At 42.2% G+C, this 23715-nt stretch overlaps 1 protein-coding gene across 10 annotated transcripts in view; it reads left to right on the top strand.

Annotated features, from left to right (window-relative positions):
* SEMA5B (semaphorin 5B) overlaps nt 1–20828 on the top strand; it is a 381163-nt gene extending 360335 nt beyond the window's left edge. For 9 of the 10 annotated variants that reach the window (XM_075933113.2, XM_075933119.2, XM_075933111.2 and 6 more), the window contains one exon: nt 15535–20828. In XM_075933113.2, the coding sequence (XP_075789228.2) occupies nt 15535–15690 (156 nt within the window). In that variant the 3' untranslated portion in view covers nt 15691–20828. Of the gene's footprint in view, nt 1–15001; nt 15072–15534 lie in introns of all 10 variants that reach the window. The other variant, XM_075933120.2, reaches the window with a different exon arrangement.
* The last annotated feature ends 2887 nt before the right edge of the window (nt 20829–23715 follow it).

Here is a 23715-nt window from a genome sequence, read left to right as displayed (position 1 = left end):
AGGAAGGACCCAAGGTCAGGGCTGAGCTGTTCAGAGGTAGGAGTGCTGCAGCAGCCATGCCTGGAGATAAGTCTCAACTAAAACTTTCTATTATGGTTAACCACCTTTTTTAACAAAAAGTTTAAGTGTTGACTCTACAAAGCATGTGGACTGTGGTTTAGAGTAACCTGGAAAAGGCACCTGTACATACACAGAGCCAAATCCAAATCCCATTGAAATCAGTGGAAAGACTCCCATGAACTTCAGCACACTTTGGAATGGGGTCATATTGATTAAGGACGATTGCATGTTTTCAAGTGATGACAACGATATAGAGTGTCTTCCCAGCTGTGCTTTAATTGATGTAGCTTGTAGCTTCATTTTCAAAACATATCCATATATTGTATTAAATCAAACTTCTCTCTATGGAGATTTCTCAGACAAATTATCAAAACACATCCTGTCTCTTGTCACCCCTCTGCCATCCCTCATAAACTACGGGAAAAATCCTGAAGTTGTTGCTCAAGTGAGAACAGAGTGAAAGCTGAGTGAGGATTTCAGGATTGGGCTGTAAAGAAACAGGAAGGAGCTTGTACATGCTTCTTATAAATGCTCTCGCACCTGCCCAAACAAAGTCATACCTCTGAATAAAAATACAGCATTAGAAAATATTCGTAAGTGGAAAAATATATGTATTAATTCCCGCGGGATCTATATAAATCAAGCGATCTAAATTAAACATCTTTCAACAAAGTGTGAATAATCCCATGGAAAGCCAAAGGCCATGTGGAGCAGAGACCCTCTGTAAAGTATCCCAGACAATTGCAAAAAATTTTATATCAACAAAATATCAATATGGGGATCACGAAAGAGTTCCTGCCTTCCTGAAGAATAATCCTTCTGAACAAACTGGCAGTCTTAAAGATTGGTGCCGCTTCCAACTGTGTAGTGAGAAATACAGCTTGAAGTGGCTGTGGAGATATGTCTGGTTTTAAAAATCTGTTTCTTTTAGGTATAGTTGTTTTTACTGCGACTGAAAATTGTTTCTCTTTTTTAAAGCCAAGAAGCAGCTGGGGGTTCAAGTGTAAATGACTTTTAACTATTCTGGGTCCCCCAGAGGTAAGTTTGTCGAAGTCATTCTTAGTTTGTTAGGGTATTTGCTTCTCTCGTCCTTGGAAAATGTAAGGACTCAGTCTCCTGTCACGTAAGTTCATTTGTTGCAACTTCAACTACACTTAGCCAACTCATTTATTCCTATGTGGTCAGAGCAAAGGCCATGTTATTGTTGTGATATAAGAATTCCTTTTATTTCAGTCACCCTTTCACTAGGCATCATTTGAGTCCCAGAAACTGGGCTATATAGTTCAGACATTAGACAACAGCTAATGAATCACAACACATCAAGAAAGTTCTCAACCATTTCTCTTTAGCATCTGCCTTGGCTATATGGCTTTTTAATGAGAGCTTTAGCTGATGCAATCAGATGAAACAACAAATAAAAACCAACAGTAAATCAGATGGAAACACACAATCTAGGTGAATTTCATGTTTAATGAAGACTGTTTCCTATGGGCTAAGTGGCATTTGAAAACCTTAACTGCTTGAATGGCACGTTGCATATTTTTAGTACGTGTCACGACAATAGCCTTATTTGAAAAAGGATGATAGGGGCTGAATTGGCTCAGAGCATTGTGCTCTTTGTTGTGATCCAGCAGTTGCAAATAACACTTCAGGAGAGTCTAGATTTACATAAGTCTTGGTGGAAAGGAAAATAAGGGAGCTGCTGACTGGGGGCTGTGTGTGTGTGGGGAGGGGGAAGGAGGATTAAGTCATGCAAGTGAGAGGCAGTCTATGACTGTCTGTCTTTCTTTGCTCCTCCCCGTTATTTCATTGGGTCAAGTCAAACTGACCAGTCAGGCATGCCTGGATGTGTGGCTTTTATGTGGTTATTATCCCCATGGGGTGAGCTGCCATTAGCAGAAGGGTTATTACCCTGTGACAGCAGTGACTTGGGAGAGGGGCTGAGAGGAGGAAAGCTGCCTTCTCGTTTTCTCACACACCACTTGCCCTGTAGATCAGTGAAAACTGCCAGTTAGAGTTGGGATGTCTCATCTCTGGCTGTCCCAGAGAGAGCTCCCCCTTGCAGTGTTGAAATAGCTGCAGTGTTGAAATAACTGCCCTTGCAGTGTTGAAATAGACTGTTCTCATCCAGTCTGGTTTCCTTTCTGTTTTTAAGTTGGATGCTTTGTTGCTTTGTGAGGCGGGGGCTGCAGGCTGCGTGGCAGGAATCCAAATCAGCACATCAGTAATGGTCACAAAAACGTCTGTTCAATTCTCTTGATCTGCTTTCAACCTCCTCTTCGATTTTAAGTCACCTTGAGAATCACGTCCCTGGGGGTGTAGGTGCTTCAGTCTCATCCTGCCGTGTGTTTAATGCTGACCCAGCTCTCCCCCCACATCCCGAGGGAGATGTGCGTGCAAGCAGGATCTTTGCTGTTGCCCCCTACTCTGTGAGCTGAGATGCCCATCTAGTCATTGCACATGCCAGGCTTTCCTTCGTTGGGGTAACGTTTATTTGTTTCCACACTGGGAAAAAGAGAATGTAAGGAAGAATGTAAGGAAGAAGTGTGGACTCGTGAGGGAATTAAATGATATGGCAGTAAACCAGTTACTGTATGTTTATACTGCTGCCCTCTACTGGTCAGAGCAGGGCTGCTCAGTTATGTCCTAGGCTCTTATTTAGGCCGGGGCAAAATACGGCCCATGGGCCACATCTGGCCCACCAAGCCACCGGATCCAACCCGCAGATGCAGTGAGGAGCCCCAGGCAGACTCCCTGCTTGCCCCACCCCACCCGCACTCCGCTCAGAAAAGTGGCTGTCAGCCATTTTTCTTTCACCAGTGTGATCCTGGAGGGGAGCGGGGAAGGCTTCATGAGCTGCTCCCACTCCCAGGACAATTCTATTGGCTGGTTTCTGGCCAATGGGAGCTCCTGTTTGTAAAACAGGCAGCATATGAAGCACCCTTCCCCTCTCCGTTTCATAGTTATTCACACATGCACGGGGCAGGGCAGGCAGGCTCCCTGAGAGCCCTGCTGGGCTGCTGGCCAGGAGTCACCTCTGGCACTCCAGCCCTCCCTCCCCCATCCCGCTGCACCCCAATCCTGCCCCTGTACCCCGTATAACCCAAATCCTCTGCTCCCTCCTGCACCCATATCCCCTCCCAGACCCCACGCTCTCTCCTGCACCCGAATCCCTTACCCCAAGCTCCCTTCTGCATCCAACTTCCATCCCAGACCCCACATTTCCTCCATTAATATCATGGGTTACCTAGGGAGCTGGTGGAATCTCCATCCCTAGAGGTTTTTACGTCCTGGCTTGACAAAGCCCTGGCTGGGATGATTTAGTTGGGGTTGGTTCTGCTGTGGGCAGGGGGGCTGGACTCAATGACTCCTGAGGTCTCTTTCAGCCTTGGGATTCTGTGAAGGTTGTCCTTTATTTAGTACATCAAGAAAAGGGGCTAGGGAAGGGTAAGTGGAAGGAGGTGAGGGAGGAATGGGGTACGTGCCCCCGATGGGGAGGACTGGGCTGGCTCTGCGGGCTTCTGGGGGTGGAAGCTCTCCTGCAGCCCCCCAATTGCCCCCTCTCCCCAGATGGCAGCCTGCGGCAAGTGCAGCTGGTCTGATGGCCGAGTGCTGTGATGTGCCCAGTGTGGGTACTCCGGGCAATCCAAGCCAGGACTGCTTTGCAAGCAGGGCACCCCTGAGAATTGTCTGTCCGGGGTGGGAGTCGGGTCCCTTTAAGCACAGCCCTCGGCTAGCCTGAGACAGCATCTCCACGCTCTAAGTCCTCATCTGATGCCCTGCCGGCACTGCTTCCGGCCATCCTTAAGCCCGGTTCAGGGTCCACTTAATGTGGACATGCTAGTTCGAATTAGCAAAACGCTAATTCGAACTAGTTTTTTAGTCTGGATCCATTAGTTCGAATTAGCTTAGTTCGAATTAACTAATTCAGTTCGAATTAGCGCTGTAGTGTAGACATACCCAGAGGTAGGAATCTAGGGTTGTTGATCTATTGAATAGCTTCTTTAACTGGAATAATAAAGTGAGACTAGTAATTAGGAAATAATGAGTGGTCAATTCTAAGAATTAGGGGACAGTTGTTCGGTACCCGATACAGCTTGAGAAAGGGACCCTGGCAAAGTGCCAATATTGTGTCTTACTGACACTCAGGCTACCAGGTATCAGGACAGCCCCGAGAAGCAGTTGAGAACAGCCCCAGGGCTGCTGTAAGATACATTGGCTGCTCCAGCAGTCTGGATTGCTGGGGTGCAGCAACACTCCATCTACAGCGCGTCTTCCTCTCCATCACACGCTCTTGGATTTGGCATCAAGTTAACAATTCTGGCTCTACCCCTCCCTCAGGTGCTCGTAAACAAGAAAAAGCTTCATTATGCCATCTCTAAAGTTGCTTTGCCTGAGCATCCTCACTGGATCCCAGGACCTAGCATCAAGTATGGGAATCGGGAAAACTGAACCTGTACAAATTAACAGGTATGGATGGAATGTGCCCTGTGGTCTGGAAGAATTAGTAATGAACAGCCCCCATTACTAGTATTTATTTATGAAAACTAAGGCAATACACCAGTGCAGTGAAAAGTGAGTATGTAGTACCAAGCTTCATATACAGTGCTCCATCTAACTAATTGAATAGCTCCATCTAACTAATTGAAGAGTGCTCCATCTAACTAATTGAATAGCTATTAAACCTCCACATCTGGGTCACTTGGGTCACAGGAGTAGCCGCATTAATTACACCTGAGTAAAGGCAGCTAGATTTGGTGCCAAGAGGAGATATTTGGAGGCATGTAGGTCCCTATTTAAGAGTATTTAAGCACAACCTTAACTTCAATCCATTCCTATTAAACCATTAGGACATGAGTGCTTGGCTGACTCAGGGCCCCAGTGGCGAATGAAACCAGGAACAATAACTGGAATGGGACACAATGTGCTTTCAGCTATGCCTGTGCAAAGGCCTGCACATATTTTGAAGTGAAGGGCTCATGGGTGGAATTGATAGCTGAATTGGGACCATTCATATCTACGAAGAGAAATCAGACATGATCACGGAGTCGGCTTCCAAGCTGAGGGGGTGAAGGGAATGCTGATCTCAGATATCGAGGGCTAGGTTCTCATCTCTTGTAAGTTGGTGTAGCTCCATGCACCCATAGACTTTAGTAAAGCATTTGGATTTTAAGTTCAGGCTTGACAAGGACCTGGCAGGGGTGATTTAGTTGGGCTTGGTCTTGCTTTGAGCAAGAGGTTGGGCTGGCTAGACAAGTGAGCCGATAGCCTGCACGGACCCGTGGCAAGATGGGGGGTAGGGGAGGAGGTGTGCTCCATGCTTCCAGAAGCGGGAGGCCTCAGGCGGAAAGGGCAGGGGTGGGGTGGGGTGGGGTGGGGTGGGGCAGCCAGTCCTCTGCAGCACCGGGAGCATGGCATACTCCTCCCCCAGCCTTCAGAGCTGCCTGAAGTGCACTGCACCGCACTCCGGCAGCAATTCAAAGGGCCTGGGGCTCTAGCTACTGCTGTTCCTGCAGTAGCAGAAGTAGCAGCTGGGAGCTCCAGGCCCCTTTGAATCTCTGGCTCCCAGGGCAACTGCCCCCTTTTACTACCCTCCCACCCCAGTCACCAAGCCTATGGCTAGATGACCTGAGGTTTCTTCCAGTCCATATCTTGTACGATTCTACCATTTCATACAGGATTGTACTAAATCCGAAATGGCCAATAGATTCAGATCGGCTTGGGTTTGAAGGCTGCTACTGGAGACTGAAAATTGGCTGATGTACCATGGTGGGCAGTGATGAGTGGCAATTCCCCATTTTGCAAGGTGGCGTCATGTGGGGCATAGCAAAGATCAGTATGAATCCTAGTTTCCTCTGACTTCTTCCTTGCAAACAGCATGTTAATGAATTTATCAGAAGACACTACATTAGCAAAGGGGAAGTATCAAAGATGACATGGTAGAAAAGTCATGGAAAAAGACCCAGAAGATTACAAATGTAGAAAGGAAATAACCAGGTGAGATTTAGCATGGGGGAAAAAAACCCAAAGCAGAATGTACTCAAAAAGCTATGCAGTTGGAGGGAGCTGTCATGCTGTCTGGAGTGGTTCACGACATGAGTGCCAACCTTATTTCAGACTGTCAAGAAGCAGGGAAGATACCCCAGAATTCATTCTGTCATTCAATTGCACCAACCCACTAACACATGAACTCCTGAAGTTGTAGAACAGCCTTACCAGGATATTCCCGTCTATTTTGCCTCCCAGGCAAATGAGACAGTGAGAGAAAGATCTCAAAATACTTGGGTTACTGCCAGCCTTAAGAGAATGGACACTTAGCCCTGGTAAATTAGCACCTTAGATCTCACACCAAAGGCAATGTATCCAATCCTATAGTAAGAATTTATTAAACTAAGAAAAGAAAAGAGAGGGTCACTACAAAAATACACAAATGAATTAGAGCGGATGGCTCCGTATGGCGATAGAGTTGCAGTAATATGTCAGCTCTGAATGTCCTTTAGAGCTAACCCAGGTTCACACTGGGGACCTCCTCTTCTGTTTTGTAGCTCCAGCCCTGTGGGAATCCAAACAGCGAAAAAGATGAAAAATTGACTTGTCAGCTTCTTTTTCCTGATGTGATGCTTTTGCACGTAGCCTCTTCATGAGTGCCAGGAGACAATTAACACAGTCTGGGTACTGTAATGTTCCAAAATGATCCATTTAATTTTGATAGGACTTCTTGATGGGCAGGAGACAAACCCTCCTGAGTTCACAGTTTCAAAGCAAACATTTTTTACAGTTACAAGACAAAAAACTGAAGTACTTCTTCATAGCATGGGACAAAGATATTATTGTAAATGAGATTAATGCATACAGCAGGTTATACACATTTCATAAAATCTAAATACTTAGAGGTAAGTCCGGTATCCATGCTAGCCTGGCTGAAACACAGGGGAACAGATTGGTTACCAGCAATGAATTTGTTAGTGCTTAGCTGAGGCCCAAAGCCTTGGCAAGAGCTCAGCATCAAAGGAGAGCTTGAAAAGTAGGAAGGTTGTCTGAGACCTAAGGGAAGTATTGATCAGCAAATTATACAATCTATGCTGTGATTGTGTGTGTGTGCGCTCGCGCGTGTGCTGCACTGAGGTAGCTAAGCCTATATAACTCCGGTCTAAATGCACTGTGATGTGGGGCTCACACCATTCCAGGTGACGTCCCTGGTAAGTTGCACTCAGGCAGTTTATATACGTTAGGGTTGTTTGTACTAGTGTAGCTACATCGATATAGGGCTTATCTACATTTGAACCACTATAGCTGCATCACTGTAGTGCTTCGGTATAGACACTATGCCGACAGCCCGGGTGCTAACGTGTTTACCTCCCAAAGAGGTGAACAGGATTCTGTCCCGCTAGCACTGTCTACGCTGTGGGTTAGGTTGGATTTTTCACACAACTAAGCGATATAACTGAGCTGACCTAGCTGGATATGAATTTGCAATGCCTTACAATGGCAGAGGAAGCCATTGTGATTTTGGGAGCAGGGAGGGCCATGCACAGAGACATCACAGAGCAGGGGGACAGCACAGGCAGCACTGTTGAGACTACGGGTGAAATTTTATGTCCCACTTCAGACATCTTCATACTGACAAATAGGAGGGAATTTTTGGGGCATCGGGTTTTTCTTAGCACATCGTGAGTGCTACTGGAAACAAGTAACTCATATTAACAATCACCCAGAGAACAATAACAAATACTGGTGAATTTGAGATCACTATAAGTGTGATTTGGTCGGATTACTTAGGTTCTGATCTACCACCCATTAATGTCAGTAGAAAGATTCTCATTGACCTCAGTGGCCTTTAGATCAGACTTTGGGTCCAAATACAGAAAGACACTTAAATACAAGTCTAGCCTTAGGTATGTGCCTAGTTCACAATGGAAGTTGTGCCATTGATTGCAGTGGTACCAGGATTTCATGCAGACAGTTGAGCAGATATGAATGTCTTTGTGCCATCAGGGAGGAGGCGAGTGTCTTAAGAAAGACTTGAAAGAAGAGATGCCAAAGGCTGTGAATCTTTTTATATCTTATTGCTAATAAATCTATGGGATTCTGAAGCCCCTTCCGGCATTTGTCGGTATTTCCAGAAGGGGCTATACAGTGAGAGAGGCATGACATAGTTACAATATCCATTTGATGGGAGGAGAGAGAGGGCAGGAGTAGGCTGTGTATCCTTTGTTTTGTTAGTGCTAATAAATACAAAGAGGTCTGATTTGTTTAGTCATGTGTTTTTATAAGCAAAGTATTTTTAATGTAATTGTTATGCTAATTATTCCCCAATTTGCTGGTTAGTCATAGTTCTGAGATTGCCACCTTGCACCATGCCAGGAAAATGCATTCTGTAAGGAACTGCTCATACTCTGAATCCATTTCAGTAATCCTTATCTCTGCCATGACACAGAGTAATTTCCTGTTATGAGATGGCCATGGCTAGATCCATAAAATAAACAATTTGTGTTGAAAAAGCATTTCATCCAGTCTGATTTTATGAGGAAAACATAAGCCCCCTGCGGAATACAAAAACGGTTGGCTCTGTGATGCTTTATTGGTTATTTATATCAATTACATAATTTCATTTTGATTTGATTAACTACTTGCCTTCGCCTTGCCTCTCCCTCCTTCCCCACAGAAAAACAGTCTCCAGTTTCAGATCTCTGTTACTGCAGGACCTCGGATACTCCAAACAGGGAAAATGGAAACCACTCCTTTTGTTCTTTAAAAGCCTAATGTTGCAATCAGGGGCAGGAATTCAAAGGCACAGTGAAAGGAGGGCATCAAGCTCTATTTGCATATGGTCCCAACTAGGGCACTATAGGTTCCCACTGTGAATGAGCGGAGTAATTTAGTTAATGCTGTCTGTCCGTAATGCAGTCCAGCCGCTTGGATATGTTCTCAGCCATTGCCTAAATCCATGGCACAATGCATGTCAAAGCTTTAAAATGTATGGAGCTCACCTACAGTGCTGATTGGCTCACTTACTTCTCATGTTCCTTTCCACCCAACATGAGGTTTAGAACTGATGTGTTTTTAACGGTATTACATTAAATACAAAACAGCAAGAGTGGAAGTGCAGTTGGAGCATGGAGGGATCTTTTGGGGGAAACTACAGTTGGAAAACATGCATCATAATATAAAACCTCTTAATGAGGGATGAGATTGAAATGTGATGAGGGATTATTGAAAAATGATGAGTGAGATGTTCTAAATATGTTCCCGGGGTCACCTAACTAAAAATTAGGGATGTAAAAAGTCAGTTTAAAAGGTAACCATGTAACCATTGAAAGTTTTAGCAGTTACACACACTCTGGGCTCTGCAGTGTAAAATTTAAATAATCTTTATACTGCAGAGCCTGCAGCAAAGCCCCCCCAGGAGCAGGGCTGCTAGGGGCTGCTGGCTTTATGCAAAGCTGCTTCCCTTGCGGGCCAGGAAGAGTTTGACTAATAACATTAAACAAACAATTAGCCAATAAGCATCAGCTAATCAGTTAATCGGTTAAACTTTAACATCCCTACTAAAATATCTGCCACATGTAAAAGGGAGAACGTGAAATATCTGCCAGTGGTAGACAGATGTTGGGGGCATATTTTCTGTTTATGTAAATGGTCAAAGCTCCAGTGACTTTCATGCAGTTCTGACAGTTTGCACCAGATGAAGATCTGCCCCATAGATCTAAGTAGAACTCCAAAAAGGGAGAGGAGTGTGAAGTGCTGAGAGGACTGTAGAGATGTAGAGGTAACTGCAAAATAAGGCATCAGCCCAGGCTTACCAGAAATCTTACTGTATTATTTTACTGCGTTAGAAACATTGTTACTTTGTTGTTCTGATTTAGATTTTGGAGGCATATATTTGGGAGGAAGGTGTATTGATAAATAGCACACTAATAGCACACAATGCTATTTTCACTAGAGTTATGCAGAATTTTTTTTAAAGGCCTATTTTAGTCAAAAATTTGATGTTTAGACAGATTTTGATGAAAAAACTGACGTTTGGAAAATGTGAGCACATATTCATAAGTAACAAATGTACATACAAGATATTTATACAGTTGCAACAAAGTTCAAACTGGATTACTACTGGAATTTCCATATTGTTAATTGTGATTATGTGTTGACAGTTGTCAGATAGTAATCCAATATACTAGTGGATTATAATTTAATGACCAATATAACATATATTGTTTTCAAGTTTCAGACATTATAACAATATATGGAAAAGGCATTTTTGGTAGACCTATGCTTCTAAAATTAATCACAACTGAATGTTCCTTATACATTTCTGTATATATTGGGTTATTCAGTATTCTACTAGCCCCAGCTTAAATAGTAGCATTGTCAGGACTTTTTTTTTTAAAAAATTGCTAACAGTGATAGTATGTCAAAATGCTGCACTTTCTCAAACCATCTCATAGTGAGTTCTTTCTTCACTTTCTGAAAATGTCCCTATGTGACAAACTAATATTTCTAAGACAGAAAAGTCTGTCTTCTGTTTTATTCATATGCCAATATAATACAATAAAAACTCTTTTAAAAGAAGAAATTTAAATTCTGGTGCATGCCCTTGAGTAATGGGGTTTGGTCAGATTAGCATAAATTGCTGGCAAGCCACTTGCTAAAAAGTTCTTGGATGGAGGCTCCTGATGGATGGACTGGCAAATAGAACTTGGCTTTGCTGATACTGCTGATCTCAAGGATGGAGGAAGCAGGTAACAGATACTCGATCACTGTGGTTTGAGTTCCTGTTTGCACCTGAGTGAAATAATTTTCTGTCTTTCTAACTAAATTTATCTTAGAGGTATTTTTATCACCTTAGATTCTGAGCATTGCTGTAGTTTTGTCTTGTGGTAATTCGGATAGTCTTGCCTGTTGCCTCTTCTCAGACTGAAGTAAGATTCCTTCTCCTAAGGCAGCAGTTCCCAACCTTTTCCAGCTGGGGACCCATTTTGTCAATTCAGGAAGACTCGGTGAATTCAAAAAATGTGTGAATGGCTCCTTAAGAGCCACCTGGGGAGACACCTGGCGACCCTTTTGAAATGTAATGGCAACCCGTATTTGGGTCCTGACCCATAGGTTGGGAAACCCTGTCCTAAGGGGAAGAGGGAGCCTGACCCCCCCCCTTCTCTGCCATGTTTAGGATGGTTTTCCAGTATTGTGTGCCAAGTGATATTTCAGCATTAGGAAAGGGGGGAGTTACATACTTAAGACCTTGAAATCTGAAGGGGTTGGAAAATGCACACTGCTCACAGGTGGGCGAGGTTGTAAACACCAAGAAGGAAGAGGCATTCGTAGTTAGTGCTACATGAGAGTCGACAGCTGTGAGTAACAGGATGAAATTGAGAGAGGGAAAATATAAGCGGAGTATCAGGAACAGTGTCCTGGTAATAAGGACTATTAGGCTGTCATGTAATGGAAATGCCATTGCTGTAGCCTTTTAAACTATGCCACATAAAACCTACCATAGGAGGCAACCTATATGGGCACAGAGAGGCAAATTTCTTCTCTGAGGGCTTTGTGGAGGGTAGCATGTGTTGCACTGGATCAGCAAGATATGATTCTGTGGTGATGAGCTCCATGTAAGAGCCTAGAAAGACAGATAGCAAGTAACTCTTCTAAACATAGGCACCAGCTTCCTGGGGTGATGCTCATCTCTCCTTCACCACAGGCCCTGTTCCCTTCCCCCAAGTCCCCACCCCTTTCTGCCCTGCTTTGCCCAAAACCCAACCCCCCCAAAGTTCCTGACTCCTGCCTCTCTCCTGGGAGTGCCCTGTGCCTTCTCCCTCCCAGAGTCTCCTGCATGCTACCAAACCGCTGACTGTGGCAGACAGGAAGTGCTGGGGGGGGGGGGGGGGGCGGCAAGCTGGCTGCTGGTGGATACTAAATACCTACTAATTTTTTTTGTGGGTGCTCCAGCCCTGGAGAATCCGCAGAGTTGGCATCTCTGCTTCTGAGAGAATTGCACAGTACAATGCCTTCAGCAGCCACTTCTCAGGCACTGAGCTGCTGAGAAACCGCATGAGCACAGCTGAGTACGGGATTCTGGTGCTCTCTGCAGTTGGTTTTGTGGTGGGAGTTAGCACTGTGGCAATGAGTGCTCTTGATCTTGCCATCTCAAAATCAACAAACTCTCCTGCAGACTCCCTATTTGTTCCAAGCAAGCTAAATGCACCCCTAATGTAACTGCATTGCACTGAGCACACTGAGGATGAATATCTGAGCCATGTTATGCCTGAGGGAAATGTCTTCAGAGGGACAGTTTGTCACCTGCTTTTTATCCCTGCATGGAGAAAAAAGAAAGGCGCAAGGGTTAAACCTCTTACCAACACAAGTGAAGCTACCCACAGAGATGTAATTGCAATCCCCTTCTGGGTTTGTAGATTTCTACAATTTGCTGCTGCCTCATTTCCCTTCTTTGTTGATATTTTTCCAATTTCTAGTGCCTGGGAGCCTAATCATCTATTTATTAAAATAAGACCAACAATATGTTTGTGCTGGAAAACATTAAGAGGCTGTATACATTGATCATCCAGATTTAGGGCTTTTTCTGCCATCCTAATATTGCCAGAGACAAATTCTTTGCAGCTAATTACATTATTAATCCCTTAAAGCATTTGCATAAGGTATTTCCCAAAGATATGAGACCCTCCATCAAAAAAAAAAAATTGAGCAAAAAAAGTTGTGTGTATTTTTCTAATTAAGTATTTTAAGAAAGTAAAGGCAAAAAAGAGAGAAAATGCAAATGTTGTTAATTAAATGCTAAGCTTGCTTTCAGGGTCTAGATTTAAATCATTGCAGGGTATCCTGAAATTCAGTCATTCCATCTGAGAGCCCAAGGAATGGAAGGCTGTGATTTTCATTTTGAGCTTATATCAGACCAGGGTTTGATCACCACCGATCTTCAGGCGTATTTAGATCTGTGGCTTTGATCAGGACTCCTCTCTACTCTTAACCCTTAGAGAAATCCTAAATGGGGACTCAGCTATTACGCAGTTGCTAGGACTTCCTGAGAGCCTCCCAATTGAACCATGTTCTCTCACACATCCATATGCTGACAGCCCTCTCCTCCCCACACTGTGCAACCCATGAGATTTCCCTGAGCATCATCTTAACATTTGACCATGTAGGAGCCATTTCCTTACTCTCTTGTTCCTCTTGTCCACATTTGTGCTTCTGAAAATGAACACTTGTGCTACACCTGGGCAGTTGAGTGGAACTGATGGTGTTTTAGGCTCACATGGTGAATAGAGACACCAGGGGTCCAGCGCGCCATAGTCCATAAACAGGCATGTGGCCATTTAATTGCATGTGTTAATTATATGAAGCTAAATCACATTGGCTAGGAAATAGCAACTCTTATGTACAGTATGGATGAACAGCAAAGTTGTTTTGGAAGGGGTTCCTTAAGATACCAATAGTACTTGGCACATATAATGTGCCTTTTACCAAGAGATCTTAAGCTGGTTAAGTATTTTTATCTTCATGTTACAGATGGGGAGTCTGAAGCATAAAGATTCCCTGAGGACACACAGAAAGTGGCAGAGCCAGAGAATTAAACTCAAATTCCCTGACTACCAGCCCTGTCTAACCAACAAAGGGCTCCCTTATTATTTTCATATTTCTTTGGATGATTGGGAGCAATGCATGACACATCCTATCACCGCTTCCTCTCATTGCTGAGAGCAGAAGGCAGTCTCTTCCGGAAGATTATTTAGCATTTGCTGAAGCAGGAGCTCTGCCCATTCTGATAATGAAGTTTGGCATTCATACAGTGCTTGATGTGGTCACCTTCATTCACACAGAGCAGGGCTTTATTCACCTGAGGATCCCTCTGATGTGCAAAGGACCATATGCATGAGTAAGGGACTTCTCAGATTCAGGGACACCAACAGCCTCTGCGGGCTCCTGGGCAAGGTGGGGGAGGGTCAGTTCTGCGCTCCTAGAAGGGGCAGAGCCAGGGACAGTTAGCCCTCAGTGCTGCCCAGAGCATGACATTGCCCCGTCAGGCCTTTAAGCAGCATTCTGGTGGAAATTTGAATCACAGGGCCCTGGGCAACTGGTACCTTTGCCTGTCCTCCCCCTGGTGGCAGGCCTGCTCAGGTTGAATGACAGTGTAAGTATTGGGCCATTAGCACTTGTTGAGCATCAGTCAGTTAATCATTTGGAAGGTAGGTTAGCAAGTATTATTATCCCCTTCCCTCTTCTGGAAACAGTAGCAGAGCCAGCATTAGAACTCAGGAGTTCCTGACTCCAAAACCACTCCTCAGTCCTCCAGCTCACACTGCCTTTCAAATAAGCGCCATTCTGTACTCCAGCTTGCAAGAACCTTAAACTAATCAATTACAGGTATCTCCACCCTTTTTGGAAACACAGTGTGTACCTATTTTAAGGGTGCATGTGGAACATTCATCTTTTGTTGCCTCAGAACAAGGGGTGAATTCCTTGGTGCAGCTTAACAGCAGATTAACATAACCACAACAGACCAAGGCACGCAGTTATTTAAAAATAAAAGCCTGCCATGAGCATGCTTCAAAAGTGAACTCTATTGTGTGATTGAAATGACATCAACAACAAGAGAAATACAAGAAGACATTTTCTGAAGTGTCTCATTCTCTGAAACAAGGCAGGAAACACCTGGCCTGTCAGGGTGTGTGTGTGTGGTGGTGATGGAGGGGAGGGCTGAGGAGGTGAGGGGGGGGAGAATGGCTGGTGGCATGAATACAAGCAATTCCATGATAAGGCAAAGAATGGGGAGAGAAAGTCCTGGACTCTTTTCTAAATGCTAGTGGGTAAAAAATACTTCTTATAACTCATTTTTCTGCTGCTGTTAATCACACTTGTTACTTGGTTGTTACATTTCTTGAGTCATTTTAGTTTTTCCAAAAGTGACCATGACTTGTTACTTATACTGTAGCTGACAGAAGTGACACACTTAATATCGGGGGGTCCAAACCTGGATATCTACCAGTGGAGATGAAGATCAGGTAAATGTGCACCTGCTCTTCCAAAAAGAAAAGAAGTGCCATTTTGGTAACTGCCGCTTGTACTATGAGCACTTTGGAAGGGAATAGGTTGAGTGTACAGTTTACCACTCAGTCCTGTTTAGGCCCAGCATGGTCGTGTGACAATGATGGTCAGACATCATGCCATCTACTAGGAGAATCTGGGTCTCTGGAGAAGACTCTGTATTCTGGCTCTAGTAATGGCTGAGCACAGATCCACCAATGCAGAAATGGCAAAAGCTGTGGGTCCACCCATGGACTGACTCCACAAAGAGAGAGCGCCATGTATGGTACACATCCATCTTATCCTCCCAGATGGAGGGAAGGTGCCAGTGGCCCAGGATGGACACCATGCTGGAGACGGAATCTGAGAAAGATCTGAAGATAGGAAAGAGCATTCACAAAGCATTTATATGTCTATGTAATTTCTTTTTACCTTTTACAGACACTTAACAAGAACAACTTAATACCTGATGAGCGGACCAACTTCTACCCCTTGCAGCAAACCAACGTGTACACTACAACCTATTATCCAAGTACACTGAATAAATATGACTACAGGCCTGAGGCCTCTCCTGGAAGGACCTTTACCAACAGCTGATGGTGAACAGACTATCCAAGGACTGGATCACTTCCTGTATGAATTGTTTTTTAAACTGAGTATATGGACCAAATATTGGCCCGGTCTCCAGATGTAAATATTGTACAAGTAGGGCCTCTTTTTTTTGTTAACTGTTTTACTTTTAAACAGCACATCTCCTTACATGGACAGAATGCTTATGGACCAGAGACCATTATGCATAGATTTTTGTGGATATTTGACTGGAGAAGACACTTGCTGCTGCAAATATTCATGGCTGGATGGTCAGTATATCTGTCTGAGACCTGAACTGCCAAGGAGCTGATGCATGCTGTGTTAGGTTTCCACCATATTACCTGCCAGCATGTTCTAAGAAACATTACAGATAGCTCCGTAGAACAAAGGATAATACAGCGAGGCACTCCCTTGATGTGACTAGGTAATGATGGTGCACTGAATGACACTTAGTTCACAAGATAAGCTGTATGGGACTCCATTATGCTAGGAACTGGATCAAAGTTTTACGTTTATAGCAAGGTCTCTAGCTTCATCAGAAGATTCCTTCCCCATTGCAGGAAATGGCCTCCATAATCTTCTTTGGGAACATCCAGTTCAACCAGGAAAAGAAAACACAGAAAGTTCTCTACCCAAAGAAGCATTTCAGAATATTTCCAGTCTTAATTAGAATTATACAGGCAATGTGAGATGGTAAGTGAAGTAAATGTTGGATTAACGGGATGTGGACATTGACTGCATAACAAAGATGTGCATACCACTGGAAAAAATGTGAGAAGTGCTGTATGCGAGCCATTAGCATTCTTTCAAACAACATTTACTTTTGTTCTCCAACCTTGATTCTGTTCATGTCTGCAAGGAATGATGACTGATGGTCAGGCCCTCCTCTTGTGAAATCACTATACTTGGGGCTAATTCTTATTTTATTATTAATTTTTAGTTCAGTTATTTTTTGAAGAGTAAGAAATTCTGAATTTTTGGCACGGTATTTTTCTAAGGAATGTATTCATTGCATACCATGACACAGAAAGTCTGCTGCACATTCTTATTGTGTCTTCCAGTCCGTACTCCATCCAATTATTATACAGCTGAATAATGTGCATTGTTTGCCAGTATTTCTTTAGCTTTCTCAGCTAGAAACAAATGAAAAAAAATCTTGCTCCAGTTATTAAAGTTGGACTGTAGGATTATTAAACATTATATCCAGCCTTGAAATGTAACTTTGTGTACGTGTGTGCCTGTGTGCAGCAGAAGGCATGGTGTGTATGTCTGATGTTACTGTCTGGCCAAAAGAAAACCTATCACCAGTGCTTAATGGACAGTTCCAACAAATTTATTAGCAACGTGAGCGAGTTTGACACTGTTACTATTGAATGTTTCTATTTATAATGAACTCCTGATGCTAAGACTTTAGAATGCCTCAATACTGAGCATGAGATAAGAGTACAAACCTAAACACACCTGAGTTCCACAACTTGAATTCTTTGTATGTGTATTATTTTAGCGACTGCTGTGTCCATTTTCATTGACTGGGATGTGTTCCAAGCAGTTTGGGTTATATTGGATACATATGATAGATTTCACTGTAAGCCAGCACTTATTAGTTTCTCATTGCTATCACTTTATAGACACTTGTTTGTAAGGCTGCAGCTGCTCATTGCACGCATACCCATACACAGAGGTGGTCAATGGGAGCTGAGAAAAGACTTTGCTATTCATGGCTCAAAACGTACAGCTCTCTAATGGATGAGACAGAGCAGAGGTGGACTTTGTAATCTGATTTTACAATGTGGGATCACTAACAGGAGAACAAATTAGCCTTATGCTTCTAAACTATACCAGTGGTCTATAGCTGTAAGGAGATTGATTATAACAATTTCATCAAGGGTTTTAGATTAACTCAATGATTCCTAATCTTTTCTGGCAACTGTACCAAATTAGCAGACTGATTAAAGTTCTGCTTCCAGTTACACCAGTGTGGGAAAAACTTAATTGAAGTAAAATTACTCTAGATCTGTACAGCAGTATGACTGCAAACAGATTTTGGCCCCAAGAGTCTGGCTACACTAATTTCTTCCACTTCTCTGTCTGGATGCCTTCTAACACACTAAAATCCCAGTCTTGCAGTGTGAATAGAAAGTAAGACGATAGAGGTGCACTGGATTCTACAGATCATCAAAGTGGCAGGCACTGGTCACAAAAGAACCATTAATTTTCAGGGGGCATTAGATACCCAAAGTTTAGCTTGTGCTATGGAAAATTCCATGCTAAAGTCACAGGACTGGTACAGAGCCCCCGTTTGAAAATTGGTACACTAAACATATGTCAGCAGTTCTAAAGAAACTATTGGTTCCCAAGATCACTGTAGATATTATAAACAGAAGTCATTGCTAAGCTTTCATTTCAGATGGTTCCCTGTGTGGAGGAGTTATGTTGTTGTTTACTTGGCAGGATTTCAGCTGCAGTTCTTAAGAGTTGCAAGTAAGCGAGTTAAACCATGCAGTTATTTTAATTTCAATGTTCTCTTCTTTTGTAGTTCAACCATTTCCATTTTCAGCTTTAAAAAAAAGTTGAAATTATTTAGTCTTTCAACTGAGTGAGCAAGATCATTGCTTCATTGTGTTCAAAAGGTGCCTACTTTGTAGTATAGGTGAGCAGAGGGGTAGGGTACATTTCCAGCAAGACACTTCAGAGTCATTCTTATTAGCCATCTGAATGGCTTCATAGAATTGACAATCATAGCGAGAATCTGTGGCTTCCATTCGAGCAGAAAGTAGAAGCAAGGGGGAGGTGAAACACTGCACTCTTATTACTCAATTAATGTTTGCATGAGAGTGCAGTTCTTTAAGGGCAATGTTAATGTGATGTGAGGGTTGAATTCCTTCTAAGCTCTCCAGTGCGCTCAGGTTAATGACACAATATACAGTGATATTCTTGGATTTGTTTGTTTCTATCATGTAAATTGGCAACAGATCATCAGATCTGTAATACCCATAGGAGATTGAATTGCTCCTCCAGTCCGACATTAAATTGCTTAAATTTTCCATTCTTAAGGTCATATAAAAGTATGCACAGTATGCTGGAAAAACCCTTGATGCTACAGCTTTTTAACACTGGTTTGGTGCTTTTAAAAAAACTTGTAGAGAGAAAAGTTTTAGCAAGAAATTGAATTAACCTTACAGCCTCAGTGCTCTGAAAATATTTTAGGATAGGATTCAGCTGTATAGAATGTTGAATGCAGTAAGAATATTGCATCTAAATAGGCATGGGGTGGCATTTAACAATGTTGGGTTTTTTTCCCCTTGCTCTAATGGTTGCATACATGGAGTGAACCATGCTTCACTGTAAAACTGCTGTTTCACTTCACTGGATTGAAATGCCAAGTATAAACATTCCAGCTCTTTACAACTTGCAGATGCCTCCAGTAGATGTCACAAGTAAAATTCCTGGAGAAAGGAGGGCTGCTTGTTCTAAAGATGCATTTGTGAATGTTTGTAAATGTGAGCCACTCCCTCTTCTTAAACATGTAAAATGTAACAAATACCAGAGAAGATATGTATGGTGCAATGACTGCGATTCTTAATGCCTTATTTTAAGAAAATGAAATAGTAGTAATATGGAAATCAAGGTAGAGAGAGACAATAGAGTCCATTAAATGCCAGATCTGGTAAAGGTGTTTTAGGACACCATCAATAATTAATCTGATGAGATGAAACCCATGTGAAAATGAAATTGCTATCCATACAGATCACTATATTCTTTGTACCAACTGTAAATTTACATTTTATATGTATAAAAAAGTTTATGTAATGAATCTAATAGTGTGCATATCTATCAGTAGATAGATAAGGTATATATTTATAATATATACATACTGTTTCCATCCATCCAAATGCCTGCAGACAAAATTTAGACTGAGAAAGGCAGTGCTGGTGTTCAAATTCTACAGCAAGAGACTGAAAATAATGATTAAGAAACCCATGTTCTGTTCTTTATATTATCAAAATACATTTATAGCTAAATACAGTTTTAAAAAAAGTTAAAAACACAATTGATTTTTGTAGTTAAATGCCTGTTTTTCACAAAACATTCTGGCTAAGAATAATTTCATAGCCACTCAAACAAATGACTAATCAGCCTGAGGCAGCTGTGTGTATCACTCTTAAATGTAACTAAGTAGAGAATAATTGTGCAAGCAATGTAGCAGGTTAGACTAAAGGAACGAACGGAAAGTAAAAAAGTATTTGGATCTGGAACAAGTTTTCATTTGAATGCAGAAGAAGTTTGCAATTGTTTTCCAAGTAGTTGACTGGCAGCATAAGAGCTGAATAACCATTTCCACATTAGGCTCCTGTCATACAATTTAAGAGAGATTTTCAAATGGTTCTGACAGAGCAATAGAGTAAAAGGTAGCTAATGCCTTTAGGGACCTTTGTAATGCACTACCCAGCCTTCCAGATTACTGATGTCCGAGAACCACAGTGGAACGGCTTGAATATAGGTTACATTCCAGCCTCCACTGGAGTGGTCAAAACAGTGCATTGATTTCAATGGGTGCAGCGTAAGTACTAGGCCCATGAGCAATGGTTTTGCAGGATTTAGCCCTAGCTGAACAGTTTTGAGAGCTCGCAGCTATGAAACAGGAGAAGTCTCATTTATGCAAGTCCCTCATGTAAGTCTGTTAAGAGCAAACATCAAACCATTTGGAGGTCAGGTGTGGGTCAGCGAGACATTGACCAAGTTGGATATTATCCATAGCACTGGAGCCTTCATGAGGAAGATTTGACAGAATTTGGGAACGGGTGACAGGGAACAGACTACTTGCTGATTCCCTGCTCTGTTTAATTCCCTTGTGGAGATCTGGCATTGGCTCCAGTCAGAAAACAAGATACTCGGCTAGAGGAACCATTGGTCAGATCCAGTAGGGCCATTCTTATGTTCTTAAGGAAACTCAGAAAAACAAGGTCTCATGGAGAATCTGGCATCTTAATTCTCACTGCCAGAACATTGTAAGGTAGAGCCTTTCTTGAAGTTTTAGTTGTAGTTCTGGTCCCAGCTGCAGATGATCTGCCACCAATGCAATCCGCATTATTTGTGTGCTTCTAGAGAACCTACACTCCCTCTTCTTGGCTGTATAAATAGTTTTAAAATAAAGATAATGCTGAATATCTGTACCACTACTGAAACTTCAGTGGAATGGGGAATGCTGTGTAATATACAGGTCACAGCATGAGGGAGAGGTCAGTGTATAGTCCATCAATAACTGAAGCAAAGTGACTTTTAGTAGAAATATGGCAAAACCTTGGGAAAAAAGCCAGCCAGCTGCATGAGCTTGTGGGTTTCATCTACATGCAACTAATCTCCAGTAACATCTGGGTAAGTGTGTATTTTGAACAAATTAGCTATTTAATCAAAAACATCCTTTGTCACATGGGGTAAGTAAGGAGGGAAATTGGCAAGGACTTGTGCATAGATGAGGAGGGAGGGACAGAGGCAATACTGGCTCTTTGATACACAGGAAATTGTTAGCAGAAAACAGTATGTTTATCCCAAAAAGGAAAATCTGGCAAGTATTATTGGACTCTTAATGTGAAGGCACATCACCCTTCCTATGCAATTGAACATGATGGTACTATTAGTGTATAAAGGTGACCTAGACTGTAATCACTGCCTTTGACACTGTGAATTTTTTGGGTACTCTGTATTTTTATATATTGTACAATGTAAAGTATAATTCAGAAATAAAACAGAACCTCCTGAAAAGCTTGTGAGTCATTTCCCCTAAAAAAATATACTACTGGAATGTTAAATACATGTTCGAGATGGCAAAACACATCCAACTGCAACTCATCAATTGGGCTGGGTTTGTAACTTGGACTATATATATAATTGTTATTCCTTGCTGACCACAATCCCCTTAGTGCCTGAACCATGATTTAGGATTGCATTGATCACAATTTTAGGCTGAATAATACTACTAGGTATAAATTTAAATTCAGCTACACAATGCAACACTCCACCTCATCAAACTTGATTGTGTTCAGCTCTCCAGAATAAAACTAAACACCAAAACCACTCCTGCCCCTCTCCCATGCTTTAGGTGCATTTGATGCATAAACTGTATTTCAGAATAAGGTGTCAAATGGGCTGAACCAAAACTTTCAACTGAGTGTGGGTGACATGCAAATCTAATTTTGCTGCATGACCTTTATCTCTGTTCTCTGGCTCCTATAGTACCTCTGCTTTGTCCAGGAAGCCAAATATCTAGTGTCCCAAGGACACTATTTTCTTAAAATATCAGGATATTAGCTTGCTCCAATGGGGCAAATAGATCAGCATGCAGAGATTTTCAGTTGTACATTTTCCACTTGGATTGAGATTGTATCCTAGTGCTTTTGCAATTATTACATAGCACAGTGAAAAATTGTAAAAATTGGGCAGAGTTTTAAGGATGATCATAGCCTCTTACTGAAGAATGTTATTGCCCTCATCTCATTTATTAATAAAAACAAAGACTGTAAAAAGTGACAGAATCGTAAGCATTTCAGTTTATATTTCAAGACCTCTGAAGACTAATATTATAGTTTTATACTGAAAATTACACCACACGATCATAAAAAATAGATTGGATTGCTAACAAGATGAAATATACTACACCTGCATGTAGAATACGTTATCCCTAGAAAATCAAGCTCTCTTTTGGGTGTTTTCAGCTGCTCAAGTGTAGATTCAAGAATTTCTTTTCAAATGCAGACCATCAAAAAGTACCTGACAGGCACAAGATCAGTAAAAAAAAATTTGGGGGGTGGGGGGAGGGAGGGAGAAAGCTCAGATGGTGGTTTCCAATTATTCTTACACTTGAATGTGCACAAGCACTTTCTAAATTATTTTATTTTGAGTCAAGGCAAATCGATAAAGTGAACTCTCGAGTCTTAGCATGTTGTTTTTCTAGCTACTAATTAGCGTAATTAAAATAACAGGCTCACTTTGTTCCACAGTGCACATGATTCTCACTCACTTTCACTGCAATTCACAACTCTGTGCATTAGTAAAAATATCTAATAAATAAAAAGTAGCTACTGCATATGTGTAACTTTATTATGAGCACTTTCAGTCTTATTGTTGGCTTATAACACAGGCCAGGTTAGTGCATCTGAGTTGGCATGGAGCTGTGAGGTCTTGAGCCTACAGAAGGCTGAGTGTTCTGGCCCTATTCCAGCAATGCACTTAAATACATGCTTAACTTTAAGCACTTTGAGTAGGCCTGCTCTGGTTAAGAGCTTTGCTGGAGCAGGGCCAAAATGTTCAGCCTCTTGAAAAATCTAGGATCTGCTACCTGGGATGTTACTAGGCTAACTGGAGATGGCTGAAGGGGCAACAAATAGCTACTGAACCTGCACATCCATTAGCAATGACAAATCACTTGCTGAACAAGAACAGCAGTAATGAAATCGTGCTGGAATATAGTGTTTTTATATCCCTGTTAAAATCTCTGATATTTACTATGTAACGCATCCACAGTTTTTTTTCCCATGCTTATCAGCACAATATGCAGTCCAGGTGCTTTATTTTGTCTTTCCCCATCTATTCTTACTCAGTGGGGTTATTGTAAACATAGAAACATGCTGATGCCCCAGCTATCCAACCAAGATACACTTCAGCGCAATTACAGGTCCTTAAACACTGCAGTTTGAGGATACCAAGTTTATGAACACAATGTATGATTGATATATTGTTAGTCTCCTTCTGCTGTTTAATTTTTGTTTTATACATATACACACACTTACTGGGCACAAAATTTTTTGGTCTTTGGAAAATTATTTCATTAGATGTTTCTGGCCTAATGATCTGGCTCCCGCTGGGATAAACCCCTCTCTCACTGTAAGAGCTTTTCAAGTACCCCACTCACACTCTCCCAACTATTTAGCTCTGAAAATATAACTTCTGCTGATCCTGCTGTCACACCATGCTGCAAAACTGTTTTTAAATGTCACAGCAGATTCCTACAGTTTGAAGGTGCTAATTAGGTGC

This window comes from Pelodiscus sinensis, chromosome 7, assembly GCF_052426305.1.
Source record: "Pelodiscus sinensis isolate ZL-2025 chromosome 7, ASM5242630v1, whole genome shotgun sequence".
Lineage (NCBI taxonomy): Eukaryota > Metazoa > Chordata > Testudines > Trionychidae > Pelodiscus > Pelodiscus sinensis.
This window is presented reverse-complemented; position numbering and strand designations above follow the sequence as displayed.